Source organism: Lemur catta, assembly GCF_020740605.2.
Source record: "Lemur catta isolate mLemCat1 chromosome 10 unlocalized genomic scaffold, mLemCat1.pri SUPER_10_unloc_5, whole genome shotgun sequence".
In the NCBI taxonomy this organism is placed as follows: domain Eukaryota; kingdom Metazoa; phylum Chordata; class Mammalia; order Primates; family Lemuridae; genus Lemur; species Lemur catta.
The window spans coordinates 734,040-760,608 of record NW_025423736.1 but is presented as its reverse complement, the minus strand read 5'-3'; the positions used below and the strand labels follow the sequence as shown (position 1 = coordinate 760,608).

Genomic DNA, 26,569 nt, shown 5'->3' with positions numbered 1-26,569 from the left:
AACATTTGAAAAATTATAACTGGTAGTCTGGCTTTCATAAGTAATCTAACGTAAGTCCCTCTCCACATGGCTTGAATTTTAATTGCTGCTGCTACCTCCTCAGGAGAATACTCTTTATCACTTGTTGGCATACAATATTTAATGTCTACCCATTCCGCTGGAAAGAGAAAAAAACTTTGAGCTGAAAGTCATATTTAATTCCTTCCCCAAGTTTCAGTGCCTTTAACTACCAAAGCCCTCTGACATATGAAATGGCACAATGGGAGATTTTTCATCATATTTAACACTGCCCATTGCAGGTGGTCCTTTTTTTTTTTTTTGAATGTGAACATTCTAGAGGAGGGAAACACATGAAATAGTGACACCTTAGTGAATTACTACTATTGATTCCTCTCTGACAATAGCCAGCGGCTTCTCTAAAAAATGAAAGGAAATGTTAAAATTGTGAGAACAGAGCATGGGAAGGGGAGGCGGGTAGTTTCTTGGGTTGGAGGATCTTCCCAGCATTCCTCAAATCATATCATATAGATTAGGGACTTTCACATTTTTTAAGGTTAGAAACAGATAAAACAGGGAAATTTGGGGTTTTGCTGGAAGTATGGATGGCAGGGATTGGAAGTAGGGCATACGTCTCAGATCCTCGCAACTCCGGAGCTTCCCAGAGCATAGCTAGAACTCCATGACTGCCCATGCAGACCTGTCCTACCTACACCACAAACACTTCCAGTGCACTTTTCTCAAATTATTTATCTTATATAAGGCTAGCAATTCCTTGATTAGATATCTAAAATTAATCAGTACCTAAAGAAACCTCCTCCAAGGAGGAATCAAGTAACTCCAGGTCCAAAACCATAGCACGGAATGCAAATTTGAAGTTTGGAAGAGGTTTTGTTAATTGAACTTTTTTCATTAAGCGCCATAAAGAAATGTGAAAAACCTGAAATACATAAAATACATCTATATATCGTTTAAACCAAGAAAATACTATCACCTGGTCAGAGAAGCTCTAAAAATCTTTAGATACTCTAAAAATAAAAATAAAAAAACATTTTGCAGATATATACACAATCTAACAGAAGACTCTTCAAAGTTTCACTTGCCCAGGAAAAGACCAAAATTATTATTTGACTATTTCTAATTTAATAAAATTAAATCACTATAATAATGTTTATAATATACACTCAATCAAAATATAGCATTAAACTGCTGAGGAGATACAGCATAAGATAAAAAGTATGATCCTTGTGCTTAAGCAAGTTAATATCATATTTCATTGATTTTTGAGATGCCATCCAAGGCAAGACACACTGTTATTTCATGTGTTACAAAAAATGAAAATATGTTGCTTAGAGTTTTTATCACTTTCTTATCACTTAGTACTTACTCCATATTGAAAAAGCTCTTTTAGATTTATTTAGACAAAGCTTTTTTACCATATGTCACATAGCTGTGCCATTACCAAAGTATAAAATGAATATGTTTTATTAACAAAATAGCTCCCTTTTGCAGAAGTGATGCACACACAAAGACCCCTTACATATTAAATCAATGCTAGCCGCAAAAGGCCCATGCCCAGAGGACTCCTGGAAGCCGGAATGGTGACTACACATGGGCCCAGTGGCTTGGGGCTCTCTCTCACCCAGGCTCAATCATCTAACCTGTCAGCAGCAGAAACTGACTCTGATCTTTCCATATAGTGCCATCCTCTGAGGGGTCCAGCCAGTCACTTAGTGGCAAGGTGATTTCAGTGGACTTCTAACAAGGTGGGCCAGTGAGTCCTTACTATAGAATTGATACCTACCTCAGGTAGAAGTTTGCTTTCTCCATCCTCAGTTTTTCTACCAGCATCATCATTCAGGAAATTATAGAAAACTTGATTTACAAACATGGGATCCAGCCTAATATATCCTTGGATCATGAGCCACATTATACAGTGAGGATTTAACCATTGGGAATAGTCTGGAACCTGCTGGTCCTACCATATACCATAGACAGAATTGATAAAATTCCTGGTAGAGTGGAATGGCATATGAAAGGCTCAGTTGAGAAGCCGGCCTGGAGATGACACCCTGTAGTACGTATATATTGAACAAAAGACCAATAGGTGGCTTTTTATCTGCATAGCTAAAACATACAGGCCTGAGATTCAAAAGCTAAAAGTAGGATTGGCCTCTCTCCTTGTCACTTGCCAAGCCTCATTTGCAGAATCTGTGCTCTTTCCCTGCAACAAGGGGTTTGCTGGATTGGAGAACCTATTTCCTGGGGGAGGGAGGCAAGGGAGGCTTCCACAAGGGAATCCAGTGTGATTTACAATAAACCTAAACTATGACATATGCCTGGTTGCTTTATGTTCCTCATCCCGGTTGACAAGCAGGAAAAAAGGAATTAGCACAATGGGATAAGAGAAGAATTCATGCTGATTGTCATGTGGTCCTAGGGTTCCTGCTACATAATGGGGGCATTAAGAATGTTGTCTGAAACCTGCTGGGACACTTCTTGATGTTTCCATAGTAAATGAATAATTGCAACAACCATAGCCTGACAAGAATAAGGCAAACCAAGGTCTTGCACCAATCAGGATTGCAGATCTGGGTCACCTACCAGATCTTCAGTAACTAGAAACACTGTCTGGAAAAGAGGGAAATCTAGAATGGATGGTAGAGACAGATAGTGAATACCAGCCATGGCCTCAAGGCCAGCAGTAGCTTTGGAGACTACAACTTTTTTGTCATAGGGTGCTTTAGTTATTTATTCGTTTAATTTTAGAGCATGTGACCAGCTACCAACTTGAAGAATGGATGTCAGAGTTTACTTACTAAGGGTGGGGTCAGATTAAGGCAAATATTTCTTAAGTATTACTCATGCCCCAGGTAAGTGGTTCTCAAATGGGAGTTGATTTGCCCCTCAGGCAGGGTTGCATGATAAAGTACATAACACTGTAAGGGTAGATATAAATTAAAAATAAGAAACTTAATCCTTCCTATAGAAAATAAGGGAAGATATTTCTCCTCCCACACCTTTGCCTTAGAAAACCTGTAATTTGTATGTTCGTTCTCTCTCTTTCTTTCTCTCTCTCTCTCTCATTGAAATGTACCTAAATCTTTTTAAGAACTAAATAAGCTTCTAGACTGTTACAAGTCAGGAAGGTTTTTCTCAAGGACCTGAGAACCATCTTTTTGAAATGTTAATCAAGGTAGATAGCATTCCTATCTCCCAGTTTCTTTGGGAGAGTAGAAGCCTAAGGTTAGCAGGCTCCTTGTCCTCAGTAGCAAAACTAAATCTTTTCAAAAGGCATTAGAAGTTTTTTTCTCTTATATAAAGCTAATTAATTAGCTAACATGATGGTCACCCCTAACACCAAGTGAATTCAGGAATAAGTATGTGTGGCAAATGGTATTATTGAGTCCTTTCACTTGAGGACTAGTTACTGTTTATCTTGATAACCTGTATGAAATGGGCTATATCTGCTTGCTGTATAAAAGGGTGAGATTTTTCTGTCTGTACAATCTCTTAGTGGATTGCTTTTTATACACATCACCTTCTGGCTCACTCAACACCAAAATTGTTTTCTTTCCCTGCATTTGTGAAGGGGTCTTCTATGTTAGGAGAAGATTTTGTTTTTAATTATATTTCCCCAACAACCCCCAACATCCAGTCAAATTTGAATAACAGATAAAATGAACTTTTAGTATAAGTAATTTTTAGTATACATATATGCCCTAAATACTACACATATTGTTTGTTTTCATGAAATTAAAATTTAACTGGGTGTCTTGTATTTTTATTTGCTAAATCTGGCAATGCTACCCCCCTCCAGGGACATCTGGCAACATCTGAAGTCCTTTTCAGTTGTCTAGAGAGAGGGTGGAGACCAGAGGTGCCATTAAACATGCTGCAAGGCACAGGGCAGCCCCATAACAAGAATTATCTGACCCCAAATGTCAGTAGTGTGAGGATTAAAAAAAGCCAGACCCGTGGTCGCCTGGTTTCAGTGCAGCTGTTGGGGACAGGTCCATACATGCCCAATCTCCCTCCTCAGGGAGCTCCCAGGAAGCCTCTTTGCTTCCGCCCTCAAGGCTGTGTGTAAAGCCAGAAAGCTCCCCAGCCACAGCAGGAGCCCAAGTTACAAGTGTGAGGAAGTTAAAGCCCCCGAGGGCACCTGTCCACCAGTGGGGAAAAGAGTTGTTGGATAAGTGCCGCTCTCTTGCCAGCCTGTAGTGGGACCCTCTCAGGGATGTTTTACACAGTTCATGAGGACCCCCTGCCCGTCAGCCCCAGGAGCCCGCAGCAGGAATGATCACATCCTTTCACTGATTTTTTTCTCTTTCTCCTTTCATTCTTCCCACTCCCTCATTTCCACTTTCTGAAATCACTTCCCATATAAATCGTCTCCATCCAGAATATTTTCTCAGGCTCTGATTTGCGAGATCACCTAGTAGAAGGTAGATCGTGTCAACAGCAAATTCCCTTCTGTGAACGTCATATCCAGAACATGCTTACCCTGAAGTGCTGCGCAGTGAGTTCTTTATTGTGGAGGGGGAGAGGGTAGTGAGCTGCTTGCAGATACTTCAGAGCTGCAGCAAGTTTACCCTTATCTTTGAAGTTAGCAATCACATTTCCAACAGCTTTCAAAATCAACAGGGACTGCTCTGTAAAGCGGTAGCTCTCCTGCAAAGACAGAGCATAGTAGCCATCCTCACTTGCATTTATTGAGGTGTCATTAAGTTTTTAATACGTTAATTTCTGTTAAAATATTACACCTTTGCTAGATGGCTGATTCGATAGTTATTTACAGAGAACTTACAAATCAAGACATTTTACTAGGTGCTGTGGTCCCAGAGGTAGAAAACAAGGAATACAACTCCCACCTGGGTGGGAACACATAGAAGGAATGACCACCTCATATTGGGGCTGAGGGAAACTTCTCCAGAGTGTTAATATACAGACCTAGTTCTGACGGGACGTCTAGGATTAGCTGGACAAAAACTGTGTGGGGTTTGAGGACTGGTAACAGAAGAGATTTCAGAGGGAGAGCCCGAAAGAATCTAGCGCATGCACTGCTGGCTGCCTCCTGCTGTCACTCTGAGGAAACAATAAAAGCAAGAAGGAGGTGGTTCAACTAATTTTTTAAAAATCTGAGGAAAGCCTGAGGTGTTTGAAGACTATCAGTTGGTGCTAGGTGGGTAGCGGTGGAGTTGCCTGGAGCAGCCGGTGCTTGGAGGCCACATGAAGAGGGTGAAAATTGGAGGAAAACCTTTTTTCCCAGAGGGCACTGTGGTGCAGAAACTCTGAGGAATGGCACAGCGAGTGTGTCTGGATGGTGCAGACGCCCTGCCAGTCTGAGATGCTGATGGAGACAGATGCAACTGACTGGCCACCAGAACACATCGCTTCTCCATCACCTCCTCCAAATCCCCCCAGAGCCTAGGGAATGCCGCATCTCAAGGGTTTTTCTCCCTAGAGTGGAACCATGACCAGCAAAGTTCTCTGGTCCCTGGCAGCACTGGGATGGGCCAATTCTGGCTGTCAGGAGCGTGAGGCCCTCTGCTCCTGGGCCAGTCTTTCCCCTTTTGCTTCTTTGTTAGCGTCAAAGAGCAGCGAGGCTTGGGCTGGAGCCCCAGGAAGCTTTACGAGGTAGAGGAGTGATGACTCCAGGGAAGCAGGAGCTTACAGACCAAAACAAGCGAACACCTGGGTAGTTAAACCACCTAAAAGAAGGCAACAAACTGGATAATGCATACCAGCTACAGCAGAACTATTTTTAAAAAGACGAGAATTTGAAATGAGCAGGATAAACATAGTTAAGGAAATAAGGGACATCTGCTTATAAGGCACACTGGCGGATCTTCCTCCTGTGCTTACCAACCAGGAGGAAAGAGACCTGGAGAGAGACAGCACAGCAAGTAGAGGAGGGAGCCATGGGGACTCTTGCAGCCACTGCCTACACAGGCAAGAATGTGCGAGCGGGGCATGTCTGGGCCATGAAACTGCAGTGTAGGGGAGCTAGTCTCGAGCCATCTTCTTGCTGCAAGATTTGCTATCTGGCTTAGAGAATCCCACCAAGACAAGGTTGTGCCACTTGGAGTTGGTTTGTTTGTTCATTTGTTTTTGGTGGGGAGGCGTTGGAGCTGAGGAACTGTCAGGAATTATGCAGTGGGAAAGCCATAGACGCATCTTCCCTCAAACACACATGCGCAGAGAGGACATCTAAAACTAAGAGAAGACTCCAGAGGAGACGCTGGCCCCATTTATCTCACCTCTTCTTCCAGACTGGTCAGAGCAGAGGAGCAAGAGAAACCACAGAAAGCAGAAAGAGAGAAAGGGGATGAAGGAAAATGACAGAACCTTCCATGGGCAGCCCCTTACCCTCAAATCCCGGAGACACATATTCTAAATTCCTCGGGCCAAGGAAAGAATGAAAGGAATAAAAGAGATCAAAATTTTAAACTGTATGAAAAAGGACTGTACTGATCCTTTATACCCCAAAGGACCAAAGATGTTAACAGATGTCAAAGGGGATCCAACAGAGTAGAGATGAGAACAAATCATCAGAGACAAAAAAAACTATTTTGTTTATATCTCTATAGGGTTTAGACTGTTCATTATACATGTTGCAGTTGGGAATTTCTTGCAGAATATACTTAATAGTTTTAAAAGGTTAAAAAAAATGAGCAAGTTGTTGAATAAAAAATAAAAATAGCATTTAGTACCCACTCTTTGAAAATAAAGTACACAAGAATTGCAGTTGCTAAAATATTTACCAGCTCAAAGTTGGGCAGCACGGCATCTTCATCCCCGATGGCGAAGCTCACCATGCTGCAGATGTGTATGGAATGCCCCATGGGGGAGCACGCAGTGAAGAGCAGCATGTGCCTCCTGAGGAGAAGGGACACTGGTGAGGACCCACGAAGGGTGCAGTGGCCTTTGCCTCTGTTAGTTGCCTGATGACGGTTTGGAATTCAAACTAAGTCACAGGTTAGTGAAGAGTTGAATTTTTATAACACAGATGGGATGAACACCTCTGAATTTTTACTCCAAAAGAACCCCAAGAGATTATGAGATTTCTATTTTACTAATTATGTAGGACAAAAGTGGACTAAATGTCAAACTGCTCTCCAGCACGTGGTGGAGGTATCTCCTACACGCTGCAGTCACATCGTGACAGATTGGTCTTGATTTCTCCCTAACAACAAAAATAACTCATGTGGGCATAGGACTTTGTAGATTTCACAGCCTTTTCCTCACAAATGCATCATTTCATGTATGTTAATTGTGTCTCCCTCACCAGCAAGCAGGATCACTGAAAACAGGGACATTCGCGTTCCCTTGGTTATAAACACTTAGAGCGTGTTCAAAACATCCAAGTGGATGGGTTAGGTCCTAGGGGGAAAACATGGTTAGAAGATTCTTCATTAATTCTCTCTGCTTGGTGGTCTCAATGGATGAGCACTCAGACAGAGTAATTTGATATCTGGGAGAATCTCTCCATGCCAGAGTGTTTAGGGCAGATGTGAAAAATGTTGAAGTTTTAAAATTTATTATTTTCTAGAAATGCAGGATGCTTGCCATACACTAATTTAACATTTAATTTTGTTACTTATGCTTTGCTTTTTGCACAAGAGCCCTAGTTTTTCATTGAACACATCGAATTAGCATGATTGATCTTGGGGAAAAAAAAACCTAGTAAAAATATCTATTTTATCTGAAACATAAGGTAATATTTTGAATTTTATTCATCAAAATCAAGAAAATTTTTTCATTGTACATATTTTCTTTAAAATGGAAACTGGGATGTGTTCATCCAGCTTTGTCTTAATTAAAAATAATATCTAACAAAAATAAACTACAGGTAAAACTATAGATTGGCAGAGGAAAACTCTATGTTTATCAATCTTTGTTTGAATAAAATCAAGGTTCTTGCTATGGAATATAATAAGATTCATGAGAAAATAAAAGAAATTCTTTAACAAATTAATTTTAGAAATTGCTAAGTTAAACAAGTTTAAACAAGATTGTTTACTAAAGAAGTTCCCAGAATCTTTGACAATTATGAATCCTCTAAAAGATTTAGTGTACGGCATTTCTGAATTTGTTTGTTTATGAAATTATTTTTCTCAAGGATCATGATAGACCTGTGCCTTGTGAAATCACTTCAGGAAACAATATCCTGGAATCCATGTTGTTTACCTCTTTAGTAATCAACAGTTTACAAGGCTTCAGAAAATTCTTACTATGGGAAAAATGAGGTCCATACCCAACAGGCAGGCGAACCACTGTAGCCTTGGTGGCATACGTATGAATCTTCTGAACAAGATTGCGTGGCTTCAGAGATTTCCAAGAAATTGTTTCAACTGTTAGAAGTCCAGGCTCAATGGGAGGGCTGTCTTTTGTTAAGGCTTTAAGATAAGTGAAAAAATATTGAAATTTGATTGTGGAAGTATAGCCTTCACTCGGATTGTTTTTTATCCAGAGACAACATACATAGTGATAATAATAATAAAGAATTAGAGATATCTAAAAAATGTTCATAAAACATTAGACATTATTCCAGGTAAATAATTTTTGAAAATATTACTGAAGTGGAATACGGATCTTCCTCCTTATCCTGTATTCCTCCTAATAATCATCCTCTTAGGAGAAGAAACCAGGAATGAGAAAATTAGGAAAAGGAGGACATATAGGTATATTTCATTATGGTATACCATCACTTTTATTAATGCTATCTCTATGACTGTAATTACAAATACTTCTAAATGCAATTTAAAGGAAGGAAACGTATCACATGTGGGGGAAAAAAGATGTTTTTCTAAGATACTGTTGAAGCAAGTCAAAATATCTCACTATTTATCTAAATTTTTACCTTTCATTTGCAGTTTTTGACTTTATATAGAAAATAGCAAGTAATTAACAAAATTTCATTTTGATATCAAGTTTCTATTTCAAAATAGACAAATAATATAGACTATTCTTCATCAATGACTGAGAGCAAAATACTTTTTTTCCTATTTTCAGAAAATAATGAAGTTGAGGACAGAAGGTCACAACATGGTCTAAAAACTGCTTTCATGTATATAGAATTGAAATGTTCTAGGGCATGATGTGGCTTCAGTGCTGTCGGTTTGGTAGACTAAACTAGATTGCTAAACTTAACGAAAGTTTATTATACAACAAGTATTTATTTAGCACATACTATATGCTAGACTCCCTTCAAAATATTAAGGATACTTTGGTAAAAAATAAAACTAACTCCCTGTCCTCAATGTTGACAAGACATTCAATATTTAGCTTTCAGCAAATATGTATTGTATACCAACAGTACCAGGTACTGTTAATTTGAGCTTAAGACAAATGCCTTAACAAAACAGAGAATCACATAATGATGTTTTATGTGTGTGCAGGGGATCAGGGACAGTGCACAGTTTAGAACAGGAAGGAAGGCAGAGGAGAGCTTGAGAGAATTCACTGTGGGAAGATGAAGTAGGTTATTTCTGATTTCTCCTGTCTTTTCAGGGAAATCAGCAGTAAGGTCATCAGCTGAAAATGCGTGAGAGTAAGAGTGGGTGTTGAACATTTGAAGAGAAACAGAGAGCAGACTTGAAGGTCTGCAAATAGTCATCCATAGGAATGAGAATGGGGAAATGAATGAACTAGACAGCTGTTGGCAGAGCTTTGTTGAGATTTGTCTTTCTCAATTTTAAGCAGGGATAGGCAGTACTTTTTTTCTTCCAATCACATTCAGCTTCTCTTTTGCAACCACAGGTTAGGTGCAGAGTTGAGTTTAACCAATATTGAGATTTTGCCAGGAAAGTAAGATGAGAGGATAAGAAGGCCAAGTGTTTTGAGGGTTTATGCAAGGATATAATTACAGTGAGGGACTATAGAATCTATGCTGGGAATGAGAGGGAAAAGGACATGAGAAGAGAGATGGACAGAGAGAAAAAGTAGAGTAGAGGGATGGAGGTCCCAGTGGAGTCAAGAATTGTAGGAGTGGGAGTTCTGGAGAGAGTGAAGAAAACAGTGAGGAAGCAGGGATCAGAGAGTGCAGTGCTTGAAATTGAGATGATTGAGACGATGCACTAATTGGTAAAGATAAGGTCTATAGTGAAACCACAAAAGTAGGGGGCAAGGTGGGGTAGAGGAAAAGATTGTTGGGATTGACAAACCAAAGAAGGTTTGTGTTTTTCAGTAGATTTTGAAACAGTCAAGAATGATGACATGTATAGGTGAGGGGGAAAAACAAACAGAACAACTAGGTATGCCTAAGAGGTGAACAGATGAGTGCAACCAAGAGAGGTGCCACTGGCAAGAGTGAGTGTGATCCCTGATGCCTGGGGACTAACAGCATTGGAGGAGGGGTACGGGAGGTCCTGTGGGACTCTTGAGAATCTCTGGAAAGGGAAGAAGTTCCTTTATCCATGGCATAAAGATCTCATCATTATCGCATATTGGGTTGCATATTGGGATCAAGGCTTTAAGACCATCATTTTCTCAGAGCCCTCTTACCTCCATATTCTCCCCAGCGTACCAATGCAGAAAAGCAAGCCAGTAGTTCGATAGGTTTTAGACTATCCACAAACAGGTGGTAGGGCACACGTTCTTCTGAGAACTGCAAGAAATTAGGTCAACCATCATACTTATTATCAGTCCATTATGTTCTACTCCTAATGATAATACAGTACAAAACCTAACATTTGTAGGAAACTTACTGTGTTCTAGGTATCACAGTAAGTACTTTATGGGTTTAATAATATAAAGAAAATTGTACTGGTGAATGCTGAGACCAGCCACCATGTCAAAGAAGCAAAGCTCTTCTCTGTGAGGGAAGAAGAGGGATATGCTTGTTCCAGAAACGAGAAAGAGAGGAGGAGGCTGGGCCCAGGGCTGAGCAGTGCTCAGAGAATGGTTCCTGACAGGCAGGGAGATCACACAGTAACTTTGGCAGAGAATGGGAATGTCTAATGGGGATGCATTGAGGTATTTTAAAGGGTAATATGTGATATAAACCCTCTTGTCCTTCTTTCCACAAAATCTTCAGAAATATATTAATCCATTGCTTGCTGATGCACTAGAGTGTAGATTTTTGTTTGGAGATGCAATAACGTGCTGAGTAAAATCAGAACGTCCCTCAAAAGACAGCCACATACGGGATAAATGTACATGATTTTGATTCATCCTGTATGGGTACTATTTATATCCCTGATTATAGATGAAGAAACTGAAACTTTGGTAAGTGATCTACCAGAGGTCACAGAGCTTGTAAGTGACAAAGGTGAAGTTCTAAAGCAGGTGTATCTATCTGCCTGACTCAAAGGCTGGGACTCTTGACTGTGGCATTATTATTGTCTCTCAAATTCTCAGTGCTTCAATGTAATTTTGTCTACTGGCATATGGGAAATATGTTCACCATACTTTAAAAGCTTTTCATATTATTTTACCACAATATTTAAATAACCAGTAAATCAGTGAAAGAAAAAATTTCTAATAATGCTATTTAAAAGGAAATTTAGTTATTGAATCAAGTATAACAAGATTGCTAGAAACGCTTGGGAAAAGGAAACTATGTTTTAAATTATCACCCCCATATTTTTCATCAGTTATCATTTGACATGATTTCATTTGTTTCCTTTCAGCTACAACGTGTATAATGCAAATATGCACTATCTGAAAATATGAGGGACCCCTGGACCTGCCAGCCCAGCATTTGTGCCTGAAGAGATTCTGCACTGAGCTCATTTGCTGCCATTTTTAAGGGTCTTCATAAATTCAAAACAATCTTCTGGGTGTCTTCATAGGTAGACTCCACAACTAGGTGGACTATTTCTTCTCCCTAGTCAGTACTACACACCTGCCTCTTCCTCTCAGAGTAGGCAACCACCTACAGAGCCCCTCCTGAGGAATGCTCAAATGGTTCTCTCTGCCCAAGTTTTCATCTCTGACAAGTGCAATGGGAAAGTCATTTCAAAGACTATTTCCTTCCCCCACCTCTGCAGACTGCTCATGGAGCTGAGGGATTATCCTTAGGGGCTTGGATGGCCTTGTCCTGAAACAGGGAACCATACACGTTTCGGTACAATTTAATTTCCCAGAATATGTGTTATAGTTTTATCAAAATTCCACTCAATGCATAATTTGTTAATTAACTTATTCCACAATTTTTTTTTTTAATTGAGCTCCTTCCTCATGCCAGGAAAGGTCATGCAATGGTAAAGAAAGGAGCACAGTCCTTCTAAAGAGGCTAACACCAGGCAGGGGCAGGGAGGGCTCAGAGGAGTGATCAGGCAGTAGGGAGGGTAGGAGGTGAAGAGCATAGAGCGTTCAGAGCGCACGAAGTTGAGCCTCTTAACCCAGACTGCAGGGCAGAGAAAGAGGCCTCACAGTCAAGGCCATCTGTGCTGTTCCGAAGGGCTTCCAGGTATTAGCTGGAGGAAGGCAATAGGGACAAAAGGGAAGAAACTCCAGGTAGAGGGAAGAACATGGAAACAAACAAACAAACAAACAAAAACCCAAATCTAGACATGACGGTGAAAATGTGCTTATGTGTCAGGAACTATATACTATTCAGTAAATATTAATTGAAACCAAATCTAGTGAATTTATTTCTATGGTTATCTCCTTCATTTATTAGCGAATCAAAAATTTTTTACTGTGAATTTGTATAATGCAGCTCAGGATTTAACTACTACAGCAGAATCAGATGGATCACATTTGGGGTTATGAGCTACTGGAATTTTGCTTATTGTCTGGACAAAGGATTAGTAGGAGCCTCTAAAAATTAATTTTTTTAATATAATTAAATGCTATATAAGTGTAAAATAATGTTACAAGTTTAGAAATGCTTGAGAAATTTGAAGGTGTTTTTCATTAGTGTGACCCTACCAAAAATTTGAGTATAAGAAGGGGAATAGAAGAGATCATAATATATTTACCTTGAATTCTGATTTTTGAAAGTTAAGACAATATGCACTTGGCTTGTGAAAAATATATATATTCCTGAAAAAGATAATTTATAACAGGTTATTGTCATTATATGCAAAAATTAATACTACATGTTAAGTTTCTTAGAATCAAATAACTATAGGAAGAAAGTTTAAAAATATGACAACTGTATTGAGTTAGTTGCCCTAAAGGGACAAAAATGATCCCCGTGAATAAATTGTCTTCATCTTAAGAAGTCTTTCAGGAGAAGCTGGAACTGGCTTGAGATAGGTTTGGCTATTAATGTATTATGTGGATAATCAGTACATTTATTTTTCCCTTCTAAAACATTTATTTGATAGTACACCAACACCAGGCTAATACTGACTTAACTCTTTTGAATGATATCTAAGAATTAATAAGGTATATAACCACTGTAGTAAATACACAAAAATAAACCCCGATGTGAATTTGTATAATAATGCAGCTTAAGATTTAACCACTATAACGTCATCAGATGGATCACTTTTAGGTACTTACTGAAAGCATACACAGAAGTCTTCAAAATCTAACCATATTTCTTTGGAAACACTATTATCTATTGGTGGAAGTTCTTCTTGCAATTTGTCCTGCGTTTCTGTTGCCGGGATGACCAAATCTTTTTCCGTGCTAACTCCATCAATTTGGTGGCCCTCTCCCAATCCAAGATCTGTTTGTTCCTCTGTGCCTAGCAGAAAACAAACATGTCAAACTCATCTTATATTGTTAAATAATTTAAATATGGAAAATTATAAAGGGGGGTTTTAATATCAGTCTATTTGGGGGAAAATATTTACCAAGATATTCATTTACATGCAGGCCTCAAATTTGTGGAGGCCTATGCACATTTCATATATTTAGGAGAATTTAGTCATAACTTCTATGCATATCAGAGTGTTCAGAAATTTTGAAACAACTTTGATAAATGTGTGCCTACATTCTTTGGAGATTGTGAAGTTACAACAGAAATTAGCTAGCTTATATACTTAAAATCTGCTATGGACTGACATACTCATATAAGAGGAGATGGCTTAGACAACGAAAGGGGAAATGAAAACTTGAAAGGTTTGCAACAAATTTGTTTCAGTAAGTCATTACACAACTCCCCACAGTTGGTGATTCTATAGCCTTATTTTATATTTTATTTACCAAGTAATGTCATAAAATGCTTGTAGATTTCTGGATCCAAACTTTTATATATACACATGCCACAAAACCCTTTTTTGAAAAAATTTGAGTCTTGGCCTAGTCTTTATTTAAGAACTGAGGAGTTAGCATGGTTTCAGTTGTTTGATCACAAGATGCATGCATTAAAACACATGCACTTTACTCATGGATCCTTAATCAGATCCTCTTTTATGTTTAGCCTGAATTCAACACATGAAATTATTTCATTTTTCTAGCCCAGAGCAGATTAGACTCAACAAGTCAGAGGAGACACTAACGAGGCTGCTGAGTGCCAGAATGGTCAGCTAAGAGCTGTCAAGAAGCAGAGACTTCTGTGTGCCTTGAAGTCCATAGAAAAAGAAGTCATGAGATTATTAATTTACCTTTTCCAGGTATAGCTTGTGCAGAATTATTTCCCTAGGAATTGAAAGAAACACATTAAAAATCATTTTGAATTCAATAAAACATTACAGCTATCTAAAACACCAAGGTTCTTAAAAGAGTTAAGATAGTTTTTTAAACATTGAAGAAATATATTTCTGGGAAAACTTACTAAAAATAGAGTAAAATAGAACTTAGTTTTAATCTTACAATTCAGAAGATGTGAATTTAATTACACAATTGGCTCAGGGTTTAAGTTTGTGACATTAAAACACATAATGTATTAATTCATTAAGTGGTTGAATTGTAAAAGTTAAATCAGTAATATCCCCAAGTAGACATATTACTTTGTATGAGGAATCTGTCCTTAATACAGAGAAATCAATGAGATTATGATTGTCAAATAATGTACAAAACCTAAAAAGGCTGTTCTCAATTACAAAAATGATTCCTGAAAATTTTAGCAGGGAAATTAAGTTCAATTTATGTGTACAACTCTGTTTTCTCTGGAACATAATTAAAATAAAGGTAAAAAATAAAATGGTATAAACTCATAGAGACTGATTATCAGTCATGTGAACAATATTTTGGATGATGTCAAGTCGATGGAGGAGATAGAGTAAAGATAAGTGAACGTCAAGTATGAAGCAAACCTACCCATGCCTCATGACCCCAGACACAATCAGCAGGTATCTGAGGAGGAGAGAATGAGATACAGCCTGAAAACATGGAAATGGGTTGAATGTCTATATAAGGAACTCCACTTATTCTCCCTAGTCTCTTCTGGTTTAGCATCTAGCCTTCTTCTGCCTACACAGGACACTGGAAATTGCTTCAGGTGGAGACATTAAATGAGAAGCCTCTATATAGGAATTCACAGATACCGTGGAAAGCAAGAGAGGCTAAAAGAATATATAATATGAATCTGAGCAGTATAAAGAATACTATTAATATTAAAATAAATATCTTATGACCTAGGTTAGAAAATGGAATATTCACCTACTATAGAAGTCCCCTGTGTGTTTCTTTGGGGTTGTATTTCCTATCTGCCACTCAGACTTTAGTATTAAACAGCTCTATACTCTTCTAATTTTGCCAATTATGTGTATATTTGCAAATGACATATAGCTTAGCTATTCACATTCGAATGTTCAGATCTCTTGAAGCCAGTTTGCTTTGGAATAATTCAGAATAACATTTAAGCAGAACTTAAGTTACTGATTTATGTCGGAAATATGCCATAAGGAATAAAATAGTATGTGAATGATAAAGTAATATATACTATAGCCAAATTCTGACTTTCACAACTTTCTTTAACATTTAAAGCAAAATAAAATAAAATATTAACTGCATTAAAGTTATTTCACAATTTAAGGAAAAAATCTATCTTTAAGAGGTGGGCCAATAGTAGGAGTAACATAGTTACCTGAGACAGAGCTCCTGTTATTTGACTCAAGTCTGTCTGGCTAAAGGTTGAAGTTTCATCAGTTTCAGAAAGAGAGGGCAAACCAGAGCCTGGGGGCATCCCTTTCTTAATAACAGAGCGTACATAATGCCTAATGGGAACAAAAACCCCCAAACTTCTGTTATTTTGATCTCCATTTAAAGTTACTAATAAATAACTACAGTTTTGTCATGAGGAGTTCTGATTTTGTTCCTTTTGTCATTCTCATTCTCTTATCTAGTAATTTTTGTACTTCATGTTAAGATGTTGAATCACGCACTACTGAAAACATACTCTATATCAGTCAATGTATTGATGTAACACATTTCTGGAACACCATTTGGTTTTAAAGGTATGGTGGTCATCTTTGGATTTTGATGATCAAAACATAGTAATCTGACATTTAGAATTGATTTAATTAAGTATCAGAGTAATGTGTCAGTGAAACAGGGCTCAGAGTCGAAATTTAATTGTGAGTCTTGAGCACTTACAGTACACTTCCTCTCAATTGCTGATATGACCCCAAATTGCCCTTGCTATCGCTAGAATTTTATAGGTGCAGTAAAAAGAAATTTGTTATAGTATATATATTTTAGGTAAGTGTGTCTCAGAGTTAAAACTAAATTCTTTGTATACACACTTCATCAATTAAAATTTTTTTTTCCAGTTAGTGTTCCGTAAAACTTCTTCTTTTTTTTTTTTTATTTCAGCTCATCATGGGGGTACATAAGTTCAGGTCATATACATTGTCCATGTCCCGCCCATCCCCCCAGTCAGAGTCCCAAGCGCGTCCATTCTCATTCTCCAGACAGTGCGCCTGGCACTCATCATGTAGTCATACCTCCATCCCCTCCCCCCCACCTCCCCGGGTCTGCACCTTCAAGCATGACCATTCCCCAGAGCGTAAAACTTCTTAATTCGTCTCTAAATAAACTTCTGTGATTTATATGAAACTGCCACTAGAGGGTAGGACAAACATATTTGTTAACCTCCAATTCTATCAAACAAGGCCATAAGCCAAGAACAGGCAAACCTGGAGTGTTCCAATGATAAAAAGTTGTAATAGCAGTCACTTTCAAGGACTCGCCAAAAAAAAATAAAAAAAGCGGGGTGGGAGGGGGGGGGTTGCTCTTATGTTGACCTGAGAACTCTGTACAGCAAAGCAGGGCAAGGGACATGTCTTTTACGTAGGATGAAATGCCATTCACATATCTTTGCCTTTGGCTCTGCTAAATAAAATGAATATGCAATGCATTCATAGCAGATTCAAGCAATGAATAGATTAGTTGAATCCAATCAAGTGATGAAGTCTCCCGTATCTGAGTATTAGAATTTCATCCACCTTAATCAAGTAATAAAGCCGAAAGAAAATACAGGAATATCAAGTAAGGGAATAATTCAGGGTATTTGGGTTATGAAACCAGCCCATTTGTGGTCGCTGTTAGCACAGAGATTCTAAAAGGCTGGGTATAGCTATTTAAATTGTGAGAAAGGTTGTCCTGGTGGTCTGCAGCTCCAATTCTTACAACCCCCCAAATCTCTGATTAGTATGTAGATTTGATTACCCATGAGATAAACAAAAATTAGTTGAAATGGCAAAATCATCATCTTAGTGGGTGTGATGTTGAATTTTAGGTGTCAACTTGACTGGATGGAGGGATGCTTAGCTGGCTGGTCAAGCATCATCCCTGGGTGTGTCTGTGAGGGCATTTCCAGAGGAGACTGGTGTGTGAGTCAGTGCACTGAGTGGGGAAGATCCGCCCTCAATGTGGGCAGGCAATCCAATTGGCTGGGAGCCTGGATAGAACAAAAAGGCTAAGGAAAGGTAAATTGGCTCTCTCTCTGGGAGCTGGAATGCCCTTCTTCTCCTGTCTTTGGATGTCATAACTCCACGTTCTCTGGACTTTGGACTCTGGGACTTGCACCAGCAGCTCCCCAGGTTCTTAGACCTTTGGCCTTCAGACTGAGAGTTACACCATGGGCTTCCCTGGTTCCGAGGCTTACAGACTTAGACTGAGCCATACACTACAAGTCCCCCTGGTTCTTCAGCTTGCAGATCATGGGATTTCTCAGCTTCTATAACTGCATGAGCCAATTACCCTAATAAATCCCCTCTGATATATCTATATCTAAATCTAATCTACATCTATATCTCCTATTGGTTCTATCTGGAAAACCTTGATAATAACAGTGGAAAACTTTAAGCATAAAATTAATTAGAAAAATTAAGAAGCATTAACATTTTTATGTTAAGTTTAGATAAATTCTGTCTATATGCTATAGGCTGAATGTCTGTATTCCTCCAAAATTCGTATGTTGAAACTTAATCCTTAATGCAATGGTATTTGGAGGTGTAGCCTTTTAGAGGTGATTAGGTCATGAGAGTGGAGCCCTCTTGAATAGATTAGGGACATTATAAAAGAGACCACAGAGAGATTCTTTGCCCCTTTTGCCCTGTGAGGTTACAAAATGATTGAAAAGATTGAAATGCTTTAACTATCATATTAGGACAATTAAATTCAATTGGTCTTTTTAAGAGAACAAAGAAAATTTCACCTGCTTATGTTATATAAATGGGTTAGCATTTCCAATTTTAATCTATAAGGAGAAATATATGTGAAAATAATAAAAACTAAAAATGTAATAATAGTTTTACAATAAAATGCTATAATTATAGGAAGGTCCCTTATTCACTCCTTTTAACATTTAGAAGAAATTTATGCAATGGTGAAAAATGTTTATTTAGAATATTTGACTATTGGGAACTTAAAATGTGGCTAATTCAACTAAGGAATTTAATTTGTAATTTTATATAATATTACTTAAAATAAAATTTACATAGGCACATGTGCTTAGTGGCTACCATATTGAATATTCTGAAAATTAAAATTTCTGAATAACTTAGATGCCTCAAAATATTTTCAATTCAATTAATATTTATTGAGTACCTGTTATTTCCAAAGTACTATGTTAAATATCACAGTGTTATAATATAGACACAAAGCCCATAAGCTAACTCTTAAGGTTTTCATCATAAGTATATATAAGCCAATGTTAATTAATTCTAAAATTTGGTGATGTTATTCATTACACCCAGCAAATTAGAGACAAATTTGAAGAAGGCAAGGCTACTAGAAGCAGACAATATTAAGCACTGATAAAGAAGTCATTAATACTGTAAAAGCAAAATAAAAACTACAACTAAACCAATCAAAGGAACAAAACTCAGAAAGGTCCAACAGTCTGTGATCATTGAATGTTAGGATAATTGGAGTTGGTCAAAGTCCTTGAAGTCACTCTGATATAAGAAGACAGTATACTAATAATGCTGAGTATGGTTCACCAAGAAAATAAGGAAGGCTTTGAGTATCCTCTACTTAAGAAAACAAGACATTATTTAACATATTAATAATATGTGTATTATAAGCAGTTAATATAACATTAATTTGGGCCAAATTAATGACAGTGATGATAACATTGCATTTAATTTATATTATATTGCAGTATCAGTTGAGACTGTTTGGGTCCTAAGTGACAGAAGCCCAATTCATAGTAGCTTTAATAGGAAAAGAAACTCCATTGGATTTTTAACTGAAAAGTCCAGTGGGAATGGAAAACAATTTATACAATATTCTTTTACATATGTAGAAAACTAATAATAAGAAGATAATGTGGTACACATAAATGTTGTAAGATATTTGAAGATTTTTCATCTATATAGAAAGGAAATTTTAAAAACCTGAAACACATTTTATCAGCTTCAACGGTTATTTCTTTTAGGAGAAGAACTATATTCATTTAGAAAACACATTCATAGAACATGTTACTTGCTAGATGATGGCATAAGGAAGGAACAATGGTCTGAATGTGTGTATCCCCCCAAATTTATATGTTGAAATTCTAAACTTGGGGTGATGCTATTAGAAAGTGGGGCCTTTGGGAGGTGATTACGGTCATAAGGGCAGAGCACACATGCATGAGATTAGTGCCCTTGTAAAAGGGACCCTGGAGAGCTCATTCACTCCTTCTACCATGTGAGTATCAGTACATAGCTAAAAGATGCCATGAATGAGGAAGCAGGTCCTCACTAGATATTGAATCTGCTAGCACCTTGATCTTGGATTTCCCAGCCTCCAGAAGTGTAAGATAAAAATTTTTGTGTTTATAAGCCACTGGTTTATAGTATTTTGTTATAGAAGCCCAAACAGACTAAATCTGTGCTGATAAGTGTAGCTGTTGCTATAACTACCTAAAAATGTGGAAGCAGCTTTGGAACAGGGTAATGGATAGAGGCTGAAAGAGTTTTGAGGTATGTGCTAGAAAAATCCTACACTGCCGTAAAGCCCTTTAAAGATAATTCTGGTAAGGCCTGGAAAGAAAAGCAGAGAATTGCTTCAATATTCTCAGAGAATACCTAAGCAGTTGTGAACTGAATGTTGGTAGAATTATGGATGATAAGGGCCATTCTGATGAGGGCTCAGATGGAAATGAGGAACATGCAATTGCAAAATGGAAGAAAGGCCAACCTTATGATAAAATGGCAAATAACTTGGCTGAATTATGTTTGTGTTCTAGTTTTTTGTGGAAGGTAGTACTTACAGGAGATGAAATTAAATATTTGCTTGAGAATATTTCTAAGTAAAGAGCTGAAGATCTGACTCTTCTCTTGACTCCTTATATTAATAGTAGAAAAGAGAAGTAGATTTGGAAAATTCTTAGCCTATTCATATTGGAAAAAATGAGAAAGACTGTTTGGGAGAGAACATGGAAAATGTGGCCAAATTTGATAAAGAGGTTAATATAGATAAGTCATCTCAATAGAAGTTAGCAGCTACTCATCAAGGAACCTATTGTCAAAGGCAATGGAAGAATGACCCTGAAGATATTTGGGAGATCAATGGGGCTGCCCCTTCTATCACAAGCCCAGAGTATAAAGGCCTGGGGGGTAGAAAAATTTCAAAAGAGGGGCCTCTGCTGCACTGGGCTGCTTCCCATCATGGGCTCCACTCCCCACATTTGGTTGCTATTCTCATCCACAGCCCTAGGTGTGGCTTGGGCAAGCCTCGGACTTAGACAGGAAAGGGAAAGTAAAAGGTAAGGCTTTTAAGGCATAGTCTCTGAGGAGGCAGAGCAGAACACAAAGGACAAGTTATCCTGCTCTCTGAGTAAGAATGAAACGAAAGGGTAGAGAGGGGAAAAGATGGAAGAGACTATCCAATATGATGAGAAGCTTGGGAGACTATTGATAATGGTGGCCAGTAGAAATCCCCCATAGTGGAGTGGCTGAATGATTTAAGAGTGGCAGTGTCCAATGTTTCCTTTTTATTATACAGGTTGCTCAAATATCACCAAAATATAATGCCTTCCTCAACCTATCAATACTTTCCATGAAACCTGCAGAAAATTCTGCTGTAAATGCAAATAATTTGCATGAACATTTTTCTTAATTTGGGTATGTTTGTTTGGCTAGTTTTAAGGAATGGGAAGTGGATGCTCATTGAGGTAAAGTAAGGTCTGGGTCTAACTGGATAAGGAACAGAAGAAAGAGAATAGCCACGGGAGATGAAATGCCAATGAAGAGACAGCCAAAGTGGGAAATTGCAAGAAGAGATTAGCATTCTAGTTCAAGATAACAGACTGAATACAAACTATCCCTTTCCCTCCTTCTACATCCCATTGGAATCGCAGAGAAATTAAAAAATAAAAGGAAAATCATACAGAACTGGCAAAATAGAAATGCCACAATGAGAGCTGTGATACAGTCCTCAGAGATGGATGAGAAGATTGTTGGCAAAATAGCAGAGCAGAAAAACCCACAATCCCATTAGGATAAAAAAGAGGCCAGAGTCAGTGATATTACCCAGAACCTTCCCAGTGACTTTTAAATTAAATCAGCAGAGGCTTGGGGAAAGACATGGGCTGTAGACAGTGTGGAAAGAAACATTGGCAAGGGCAGGTGAGCTAATTATACAATCACCTTCACAGCAGCTGACTCCAATAGTTACCCTTAGGACAAAACTTCCATTGTGTCTCTGAAGTGTGAACTTTTAATTGGAAGATTATGCCTGGGTAATGGGGGAAGAGAAGGAGGGCACGACCTCGAACACTAGATGCATTTATGACCACGAGGACGATGAGGAGCCATGATATCGAAGAGAGTCACCTGTTCTCCCACCTCCTGCACAATCACTGAAGCAAGGACTCCTATATTCAGGGTTCCAATTATTTCTGCAAAATAAGTTCTTTGAGGTACAACTATAGAATTTGAGACATGCCTTTGTAATAGTAATTATTATATTTTATTGTAATTATATACTTATATTAATACATGCAGCTTTCCCCAGAAGTTGATATCTATAAGGGGCAAAGTGTTATTTTTCTACCTTCAGATGAAATATAGTGTCTTGCTATATTAGTCTGCTTGGGTTGCCATAACAAAATTAAAGCTGTGTGCTCACACGACCATTCTTCAGTGCGAGTATTTGGAGACAGAGATGCACTCTCTGGTGTTTCTTCTTATAAGGACACTAAATCTTATTTGTCCTGGGCCTCTTCCTTATGACCTCACTTCACCTTAATTACTTCTTTAGAGGCCCATCTCCAAATACAGCCCCAGTGGGAATTAGGGTTCAATATATGAATTTGGGGGAGACAAACTTTTGGTCCATAATATTCTACCTATGGACCCCCCCACACAAATTCATGTCCTTCTCATAGGCAAAATACACTTACCCTATCCCAATGACCACAAAAGTTTTAACTCATCCCAGCATCAGCTTTAAAGTCTACAGTTCAAAGGTCCATCTGATAATCATCTACATCACATACGGGTGAGCCTACAGGCAGGTAGGATTCATCCTGAGGCAAAATTCATCTCCAGCTGTGAACCTGTGAAACTAGACAAGTTACATGCTTCCAAATACAATGGTGGGAGAGGAATAGGATAGACATTTCCCTCTCAAAAGGCAGAAACAAGAAAGTGGAAAGGGGTGCCAGGTCCCATGTAAGTCCAAAACCTAGCAAGGCAGACTTCATTAGATTTTAAGGCTCAAGAATATTCCTCTTTTGTTTGATGTTCTGCCCCCTGGGCCCTCTGCAGGGGCAGCATCACCCCCAGGCTCTGTGGGGCAGCCCAGCCCCCTCAGCTCTCTGTGAGGCCCATCTGGCCTGCTGAAGTCTAGGAGAAGCAGCCTTTCCCCCGGGCCTGTGGTGGGAGTAGCAGCCCAGAGGATTTCTGAATCACTTTAGGGGTCATTCTGGCCTGTTCTCGAAGGATAAGGCATATTTGCAGCTGGATAGTTCTATGGTACTGTCCCGTCAGTCCCAGAAATTTCACAGCCTTCCTTCATTTGGTCCCATTTTCATCTCTTTGAGTTCAAACTGGTAGTATTTCTGCTAAAATAATCCATACTACATCAGAAGATCATGGGTATAATCCTATGATCTTTTTATCTGGTGATAGTCTAACTACACCCTTGGTGTTCTCTTCAAAACACACTTTCTCATTTTTTGCAATATGGACAGGCTGAGAATTTTCCAAGTCTTTATGTTCTGGTTCCATTTTGCATAACAATTCCTTCTGCAGTTCATCTCTCTCCTGTGTTTTTACTATAAACAGTCAGGAGAACCCAGCCACACCTTCAACGTTTTGCTTAGAAATCTTGGCTAAATAGCCAATATCATTGCTCACAAGTTCTAACTTTCATAAAACACTACAAGACAATTCAGCCAAGTTCTCTGCCACTTAATAACAAGGATTGCCTTTCCTCCAGTTTCAAATAATATGCTCTTCATTTTCACTGGAGACCTTACCTGAAAGGCCTTTATTGTCCATATTTATACCAACATTCTGTTTATAATGTATTCTCTACAAAGATGGAAGTTTGCTCTCCCCTTTTCTTTCTGAGCCCTTATCAAAATCACCTACCCAAAGTCCCTTCAGGTAATGCAGGCTTTTTCTAGCAATGTATCCCCAAAGTCTCCCACTCTACCCAGCACCCAGTTCCAAAGCCACTTCCACATTTTTAGGTATTTATTATAGCAGCGCCCCACTTCTCTGTCCCCAAATCTGCATTTGTTTGCTCACGCTGCCATAACAAAATATCACAGGCTAGGTGGCTTAAATAAGAGAAATGTATTTCCTCACAATTCTGGAGACCAGAAGTGTGAGATCATTAAGGGCGGGTGCCAGCAGGGTTTGTGTCTTAGGAGGGCTTTCTTCCCTGCTTGCAGACAGCTGCCTTCCCTCTGTGCACTCACATGGCCTATCCACCATGCGTGCGTGTGTGTGTGTGCGTGTGTGTGTGTGTGTGTGTGTGTGTGTGTGTAGAAAGAGAGAGAAAGCACGTGCTCTGGTGTCTCTCTTCATAAGGACCCTAATCCTATCAGATAAGCACCGTACCCTTATGACCTTATTTAACCTTAATTAATTTCTTAGAGGCCCTATCTCCAAATACAGCCACACTGGGGGTTAGAATTTTTAACATATGAATTTGGGGGGAAAATAAAAATTCAATCTATAATTCTCACACAAAAAAGGTGAGCAAAAAATGTTTGTTAATTAAATGAATTAGTGTAATTGTAAGCTATAAGAGATCAAGGAAATATCCTTTAATATGTGTGTGTGTGTGTATACATATATATGGCCTTATTTTTAAATCAATATTCTTTAAAATGCTCTCATTTAGTGCTATTTTTGACCACATACATCACAAAATACTCTGTTAACGAGATCCATTTGTAAGAAAGAATGTTATGTACTTACGTTTCTTTTGGAATTGTAAATGGAGTCATTCCATAATTCAAAAATGGACTTGAAATCTCAAGAAACTGTTCAGGTTTCTTTATTATTATATCTAAAAAATAACAATTAGGAAGTGTGATGTACATTGTTTTAATCTTTCAGAATTGCATGCAGAATTTAACATTTAATACAATACTGGTTAGATCAACTATTTACTCAGCAAATCTCAACAGAGTTAAATAGGAATGTACAAAGATACATAAGGTTTTTTATTGAAAGAGCTTACAGATCTTGCCAATATTAGATTTCTTTTGTCTACTCTTTGGTTGCTTTCCAGATTACTTGAAACAATTAAGTCTCAAGGGAGAAAGTTAGCAATGTCGTATAGAGTCATTCCTTGACATTTGCTATTCAAGTACAGGAATGACTTTTTATACAAGTTTTTTACTTAAAAATATGTGTTCCCTTAGTTAACCTCTACAACACATTTGCTTAGGGCATGAAGAAGAAATGTGAAATAATATAAGGAGAGAATAATAGTGGAAGAACAAAAAATGTAACAAAGTAAAGCTCATGAGTAGAAAAGAAAGCAGCAGGTCAGGAGAGGATTTGTGGATATTCCTAAGAGATCCTGAAGGTGGTCTAGAAGTAAGAAATTCTTAATGAATAAGGGGCACAGCATGTGCATCACCATGGTGAACACTGAAATTAGGGGTGATTATTAGGAAAGAAGTGAGGCTGTGACACAGTATACATAAATTTTCTCAGATTGTTCTGTGCTATCCTCTAAAATCATCTCCTTTCCCATTTTCTGTTAATTTTCACTTCAAATATTGAATCCAATGGAGAGAAGAAAGATACTTATGTGATGAGCCTCTAGGTAGGAAACTGCCATTATGGAATTCTGCCAATTGTTAGATTTTCATCCCCAGTTTACAAAAGAATGTTTACTTACCTAGAATTATACAACTATCAGTAGCAAAATCAGAAGTTACTTGTATGTTCACTACTCTTCCTTTCATTCAGCTATTCCTTGATGCTCTGAATGAACAAGTATTTTAAGTGGCTCCATGCATTTTAACTAAAATATAGCATTTAAAAATAAATGATTTTTTTTCCTTTCAACTGTTATATGGATGCTGATATTTGGTTCAGGAAAGACAATAAAGGATGGATGGAAGGAAGGAAGGAAGGAAGGAAGGAAGGAAGGAAGGAAGGAAGGAAGGAAGGAAGGAAGTCTGGGAAGTTCTTCTAACCCAAAGAGCAGATGTACTTTGTTGGCACCAACAGCCCATTGCAGAAACTCAAGGAATGTAAGGAAATAATTGAAATAATTAAGCAGGAAGGGGAGAAGAAGTTGGGCCTAAGTAAAAAATGAATTGATCATTTTTCCTCTCCATCCAAATCAGATATTTCTTTAATCTTTGTTTCTTTCTGGCAAGGATAATATATGTTGTGCTAGAGAAATCTTTGCTACCAGCTGTACTGGCTGTGTCAATGTAGGCAGAAAGCAAATCTGAGGAAAATTACATGGTTAACAGTTGTTATTTATATTTTTTAAATGTATAAATTATGGCAGGAAGTAGGAAGCAAGGAACAGGTAAATATTCCAATCTGTGTGGCTACTGCAGTTTTAGGATCCTGAGTACCCCTGAGATTTATGTATTATGCTAGGATATAATTCAAAAATGGACTTGAAATCTCAAGAAACTCTTCAGGCTTCTTTATTATTATATCTAAAAAATAACAATTAGGAAATGTGATGTACATTTTTTTAATCTTTCTGAATTGCATGCAGAATGTAACATTTAATACAATACTGATTAGATTAACTATTTACTCAGCAAATCTCAACAGAGTGAAATAGGAATGTACAAAGA

The 26,569-nt window shown here is 38.1% G+C and overlaps 1 protein-coding gene across 1 annotated transcript in view; it reads right to left on the bottom strand.

Annotated features, from left to right (window-relative positions):
- Positions 1 to 26,569, bottom strand: part of LOC123629152 (androglobin-like) — a 113,779-nt gene that overhangs the window by 27,176 nt on the left and 60,034 nt on the right. The window contains exons 12-23 of the mRNA XM_045539084.1: positions 24,711 to 24,801; positions 15,929 to 16,058; positions 15,160 to 15,195; positions 14,505 to 14,538; positions 13,456 to 13,642; positions 12,927 to 12,990; positions 10,504 to 10,606; positions 8,255 to 8,396; positions 6,762 to 6,876; positions 4,501 to 4,668; positions 802 to 937; positions 22 to 157 (exon numbers count right to left, since the gene is read on the bottom strand). Coding sequence (XP_045395040.1) covers positions 22 to 157; positions 802 to 937; positions 4,501 to 4,668; positions 6,762 to 6,876; positions 8,255 to 8,396; positions 10,504 to 10,606; positions 12,927 to 12,990; positions 13,456 to 13,642; positions 14,505 to 14,538; positions 15,160 to 15,195; positions 15,929 to 16,058; positions 24,711 to 24,801 — 1,342 coding nt within the window. The remainder of the gene's footprint in view (positions 1 to 21; positions 158 to 801; positions 938 to 4,500; positions 4,669 to 6,761; positions 6,877 to 8,254; positions 8,397 to 10,503; positions 10,607 to 12,926; positions 12,991 to 13,455; positions 13,643 to 14,504; positions 14,539 to 15,159; positions 15,196 to 15,928; positions 16,059 to 24,710; positions 24,802 to 26,569) is intronic.